Source organism: Hippocampus zosterae, chromosome 1 (genome assembly GCF_025434085.1).
Source record: "Hippocampus zosterae strain Florida chromosome 1, ASM2543408v3, whole genome shotgun sequence".
In the NCBI taxonomy this organism is placed as follows: Eukaryota; Metazoa; Chordata; class Actinopteri; order Syngnathiformes; family Syngnathidae; genus Hippocampus; species Hippocampus zosterae.
This window is the reverse complement of record NC_067451.1, coordinates 9,962,636-9,969,150: the sequence shown is the minus strand read 5'-3', so window position 1 is coordinate 9,969,150 and position 6,515 is coordinate 9,962,636. Positions and strand designations below refer to the sequence as shown.

Genomic DNA, 6,515 nt, shown 5'->3' with positions numbered 1-6,515 from the left:
GACTTTGTAAGATCTGCCACCTTTAACCTCCCATGCATGGGTCTGATTTGATCAGAGAACGTCGTACAAAGGTCACTTAAAACAACAAAGCTACAAAACAGAGCACGATTCAAATTATCAAATGAAAATTATGGAATTGTGTTTCCCTTTGTCGATGTAATTATTACCTTCCCATGTACATGGATGTTTACGTGTGGTGAACAACCTAAAGGTGTAACAATACAAAATAAATAGATATGTTATCGGCACACCTACAGGGATTTTTTTTTTTTTTTGCTTTGCCTTTCCGAGCACAATTTTGAGATCCAAGTGTTGTATGGTGGCAGTGAATGGGTTAAAAAAAAAAAAAAAAAAAAAAAAACTGGGCCAGCTTCAAGCAGTTTATTGTCATTCCTAGGTGAAGTTTACTGTCAAACTAAACATAAAACAAAGACAATTACATGTTGTGCATTTAAAGCAACCATATAGCTTTGCTCAAACAAAGTCTATTAAGCACAATCGTAACAAACAATGCAAAATGTTATAAATGGGCTAATGAATTCTATCGCCATCACAGTGTTAAAATCCTTTAAGCAATGGATATTTGAACACAACCACTGAAGCAATAAATATCGAAATGTTCCTATTCTTTTTTTGTCCTTTGCGGAAATTCACAGTGATTGGTGCATCTTACAAAATCTGTTGCAAAACTGTTCTTTATGTGGATCTCTGTCTAAATTATACTGCCTCCAGGTGGCCAAGGCGGGCACACCAGAAGCATCACAATGTCCCCTGAATTGAAGTAAAAATAAATGAGGCACAAATTGTATTTTCTTATTGGAAAAAAAATATTTTTGTATTGTTTTTTGGGGGGGAGGTTACTCATTACATTGTGATTAATTGTCGTTATTGTATGTTTTTACAAAGTTAAAAAGAATTACATATTGCATCAAAAATATAAAGTGATATTTGTCTCATAAAAAGTAAAAATTACAAATTTCGATTTTTCAGGTGTCTGCACTTTATTTGAGTATTGTATCATTTTTCTGACAAGTATCCTTATCAACTGCAAGAGAAAGATTGTATCAAATGTCAATTGCTAACAAAAGAGGAAATAAGTCATTTCTTGGCTCATCATAAAATGTAATGAATTTGCCCAAGCCCCGCCAATCCACAAAGGTTTGCGGTGAAAACATTTTAGCCTAATTCTCTTTCGACCAACAAATAGCAGTGAAATCCTCCTTGGCAGAGGTTAAAAAAAACACAACAAAAAAGCTCAAGCATGAGCTTGAAACTGAAGGAACTCACTGGCATGCTGCATGTTGAGACAACCACTTTGTAAAATATGTTTATTTGATAAACATGAACCACTTTAGGCAAGAGTGCAAAAAAAAAAAAAATCATACTGAGAAGTTCTCTGCATGACGTGGGCACACTCATAGCCAACAACGAGGCACTCTAAACTGCCCACGCCAGCCAGCAGGCTTTCCAAAGGGAAGCTATGTTTTAGTAGTGAAGTCAGGGCTTGTTATCTAACCACTGATGTGAACGAAGTGTTCATGTTCTCACATGGGGATGGTGCGTCACCGGTCACCGTTTGATAGTGTTAGGGTGGGAAAAAAATATGGAATACTGCAATTAATGAAAAACTGTTTAGTGATAGCTCCACAATACATTTCTCAATCCTCCATGTTCTCGGAGATTATCTTCAAACGTATTTAATGTCGAGAAGCAAGTCTTTGAATACATTTGACACCGTCTTCAAATTTTGTGTGCTCTCATTCAGTTAGTCACATTATTCCCAGCAGATGCTGCTAAAACAGAACTCGCCGTACATCTCCATCACCTCCCTCACCCCCTCCGCCGTGGTAATCTCGCTCGTGTGTGAAACTCGGAGGCAAAACAGTAGAGGAATGCCAGCCCCCCCCCCCCCCCCCCAAAGTGACGTCGTGCGCTTCCTCCGTCACCCCCACCCACCATTAAAAGGTGCCTGACGCACGGGGCTGGTCAGTGTGCGCACACAGGTTGCACTGAAAGGTTGTCCTTGGTTCATCTTGGTTCTTTTTTTTGCACCCCTTTTTTTTTGCAAAAGAGAGAGAAAAAAAAACAATTCATTAGACCTCTCTTGAATTCATCTGTTTGCTCGTAACGGGAGGGAGCACCTGCCCGGAGGCTACGGAACCAGAGAAGCTGGAGTAGGGGAGGAGAGGTTCCCCGCCGAACGCGTCATGGCAGCGGGGAAAACCGCGGCTTCCTGACCCACATCCACCTGAGGCTACTTTTGACATTTGTCTTATTTGCAACTTCTCAGTCGAGGGAACTTTTGTCATACGTACGGAATTTGAAAGCCAACGACTACCTCGGACGATAATTTTTCATTCTAGGAGGGGACTTTGTTGAAGCTTTTGAAAAGGATGATGCTGCTGCTGTGTGTCTGCGTCAAGTTGGCAATTATCTTGAATTGGTCGTCCTTCATAAGTGGTAAGAAGCCGTTCATTATTCATCTGAAGTCATAAGAAGATTTTATTTTACAACTGTCTGAAAACCTTTTGACATATACACGCGAAATATGAAAGAGATACGGTTTTTTGGTACAATTAGCAACTATTCTTTTTGAAAGCTAAATGGGACCCAAAATGAGTACCATTTGGCATTCAAAAGTACTATTTAGCACCCATTCTTAGTTGTCAAGGATGGTAAAAAATATTTTAAAAGCGGTTTGTTTGCTTGTCCGTATATAAGGCAACTACGTCTGGCAACTATTTAGCGCCTATTCGATTTTGAGTGCTATCGTAGCCAACAATGTACAGCTGTTAAAGAAAAAAAAAGGAAACCGCTGCTAACCGATCCATTCGTGCCATCAATTCTTCAGTGAGATTCGTCATTTCTGGGTTTTCATCTGAAAGTCTTGATGATTCTGACGCACTCAGAGCCCCCTTATTTGTTTTTTGTTTCATCTTGAAGTGGTCTCTTATTTTATTTTATTTTTTCCAGCGTTGCATATTTATTATGTGTGATTTATATTCCTGGGTTTTGATCTTCGGATTTGTGTGGGACAATTACATTTGCACTCGCATACCACGCAGTCCAAGTCGGATATGCCAGTGTCATTCTTTTCGCTTCTTTGCCATTCCTCTAGAGGTAGCCCTATCCCATTGTAACTGTGCTGATTAATTTAATACCCAGTGACAGTCAGCTATGTAAAATATTTTCATGTAGGGCTATTTGTGTGAATGCAGGAATTGATTGATGTCGTCCCCATTTATAGTGGGAGACATTTCAAATCAGCACATTCCACACAAAGTGAATGTTTGTTCCAGCTATTGTTATCAAGAGGATAAAACACCAGATAACATACAGTGTGTTTCTTCTCCGTGGGGCCAACTCCGTGTCATTGTCTCTCGGGACATGCCACCGATGATAACGCGGAGTGTAAAAAAGGTGGATGTCCTTCCGCCATTAGGGCCAACGAGATACACGGCGTTTCCCAAATAAACAGCACATCCAAACAAAGGAAACGCTGTTCCTGCTCACACCTTAAACCGCACACTGTTGTCCGTGATGTTATTTGGAGGACATTTCCTTCACCGTCCCCACACAAAGGCGTGGGAAAGACGCAAGGAGGAAGCGGACGTTGGAGCTGAAGGCAGGCAGACTGCAGGGAAGGTCACGGATGTGTGACATGCTACCTGAGCAAAGATTTCATCTTGGATGTGCTTGCGCTGTACTCACAAGGCGTGATTGACAGTAGAAGAGAGGGAAGGATAGCATTGTTATTGCACAGGAGGTGCCACTGACAGTTCGAGCAGTTAGTGAAGGAGCGGCAGGCTTTCTCAAGCTGATTTAGTGCACTGCACTGCCACTGATGCGTCCTGATATTAGGCAGGGGTGTCCCAACTTTGCCCGGGGGACCATTGTGGCCAGTTACAGATTATAATCGCATAATAAAGCCAAAAAAGTTATTCAGAAGGGTTCGAAAAAAAATTGTGCTGGCGTGTGTCGTATGTTTGCGTGCGCAGACACACACAATTACGTATGACATATTTCACACAGAATTTAACAAACACATTACAACTTGATGCCGCAGTGAATGTGTGCAACTCTAAATTCGCTGTTTGCCTGTTTCCTGGGAAAATTCATTTAATTTTTTTTTAATCTATCATACAGTTTACCATGGTTTGTAACTGAATCTCTCTCTCTTTTTTTAATCAGGTCAAATATTTGGAGTAATAATGTGAGAAGCTGACTTCGATGTTGTGCCTGGCTTGTTTGGGAGCGTTTTTGATTTGCACTTCGGACACTTGAGACGGTGGAGTGGAAAATGGGAGTAATGAGAGGTCATCCAAGTCCAACAGAGGCTCAATGCTCACCGGCAAATATTAAGAAAAAAAAAAAAAAGACCAACAAACCCCTCCACCTCCACCACCACCACACACACACACACACACACACACACACACACACGCACACACACACACACACACACACACACACACACACACACACACACACACACACACACACACACACACACACATTGATAGACACTCCTGGATTGGGATATTTGCCAGGATGTGCTGTGATGTTTAACGATACAAATGACTCTGCGCTTCTCTTATTATGGGATGATTGAGGCGTCTGCTCCAAACTGGGCTTGCAATGTAGCCTTTAGAAATCCCGCATGAGATTTCAATTTGAAGGAGCTTCCGTGTGCCTGTGAGTTGTGATTCTTGTACAATGCAAGAAGAAGGTTTTTAAGAGTTTCATCCATTAAATTCCTGTTTGTTGGCTTTTGGACGGCCCTTCGCAACCCCCAGATGTTCCTTTCTTTTTTTTTTTTTTGCCTCCAAATCTCTGAAGACTAGTTTGTAGCTAATAAAACAGCTCGCTCTCTAAGTGTTGTCTTAACCTTGTCGCTGGCAAAGGGGGAACATTTGAGATTAATAAGAAGCAAAAATCCAACACACGCGGGGTTTACATAGATTGAGCAGTTTGGCAGCCGATCTGAAGTGGCGTCCAAGGTTCGAATTTGAGTATTGACCTCTTATTTTCATACTGCTTCTCTTGAGACTCTCCGCCCGAAAGGTAATTTGGTGCAAGATTTCTTGGGCCAGGAACTGCTGCGCGGCCACCTCGTAGAAGCTCTTTGCTTTGTCGGGCTGTGTGGGTTTTCTTTTTAAAAAACGATTTTTCTCATAGCAGCATAAAAAAAAACTGGTGGGATACAATTTCAAAGCCTCTTTTTTTTTTAAATGCCGATTTTTTTTAATGACTCAAATTCTTCTTAACAACAATCATCTTTGTTCATGTGTCAAATTTAGAAGATGTTTCTTTTCATTTTGCTGTTCCTTTAGGCGAGGGGTCCCCAAACTTTTTCCTGTGAGAGCCACATAACTTTTCCCTTCTCTGATGGGGGGGCCGGTGTCAGTTTATAACAGAAAAAGTGTGACGATCGTAGAGGAGCTTAAAAAAATTATTGTTTTCCAGAAAGCCACACATAACCAAATAACCCTTTCCATGTTCTTTACAGAAAAAAAGTCAGGAAACAAATAATAACACTATGAAATAAATAATAACTAAATAACTCTCTCTGGGTTCTTCATAGAAAAAAAAAGCCATGGAACATTAACTTTCTGTTGTGCCATGCACAATCTTAACAGATAAAAGTTCAGCTCAGTTGTCAGAGCAGAATCTCTCTGACACATATGAACAGTCTCTTAAAGTTCTTCTGTTCCTTCCTTATAATCCTTTTGTAGGTTCGTGTAGGCTTGTAGACACCGCTGTTTGCAGTTAGGGTTTTTTTGGGGCGTTTTTAACACAGTGACAGGTCATTTTAACCCAAGGACAACAGGAGGGTTAGAGGGCCGGGCAGAATGTGCTGACGGGCCGTATCCGGCCCGCGGGCTGTGGTTTGGGGACCCTTGCTGTAGGCATTTTGCAACGCTTCCAGAAGGTCAGTAAGGCTAAGACAGGATGCGTGTTGCCATTTGCTACCGTTTCTCAACAAACATCAGGGTCGGCATTTTTTTTCTAACTCTATTGACTCTTCCCTCTTTTGTTAATAATGTCACTGACCCTCCCCTTTTTCTATGTATACTCTTTGAAATGAGTGGCATGCCGAAACAAAAGCGTCACCGGGCCGCATTGTTTCATTCACCTTGATGGTGCCGTTGGAGACGACGTGTAAAGGAGTGACGGGAAGTCCTGACATTATTCCCCATTCTTTGCGGTTTCCTGAATGGTGATAGTCATGTGATGGTGAGCAATAATGGCTTTTACTGGAGATACAGTAAGTGACAACTCCCCTGACACACTGACTTTGCTGCTTTGGAAAGAGAGTCATGAAAAAGTAGCTAACAAAAAGGCCTTAATCAAATCAAACTACAAATTTAAACTATCGCGAGGGTTTCAACGTAGGTTTTTAAAGCAGGCTTATCGTTTCAAGGTACGGTTTTAAACTAGGGTTAGGGTTTCGAATTAAAAGGTCACCCATCTCTCTTTAGTTGCCCTTTTACGTGTTTGTTGCGTGCCTGTCC

At 41.3% G+C, this 6,515-nt stretch overlaps 1 protein-coding gene across 1 annotated transcript in view; it reads left to right on the top strand.

Moving 5' to 3' along the window:
- The first annotated feature begins 2,055 nt into the window (after positions 1-2,055).
- Positions 2,056-6,515, top strand: part of kdrl (kinase insert domain receptor like) — a 53,745-nt gene continuing 49,285 nt past the window's right edge. The window contains exon 1 of the mRNA XM_052075106.1: positions 2,056-2,460. Coding sequence (XP_051931066.1) covers positions 2,394-2,460 — 67 coding nt within the window. The 5' untranslated portion in view covers positions 2,056-2,393. The remainder of the gene's footprint in view (positions 2,461-6,515) is intronic.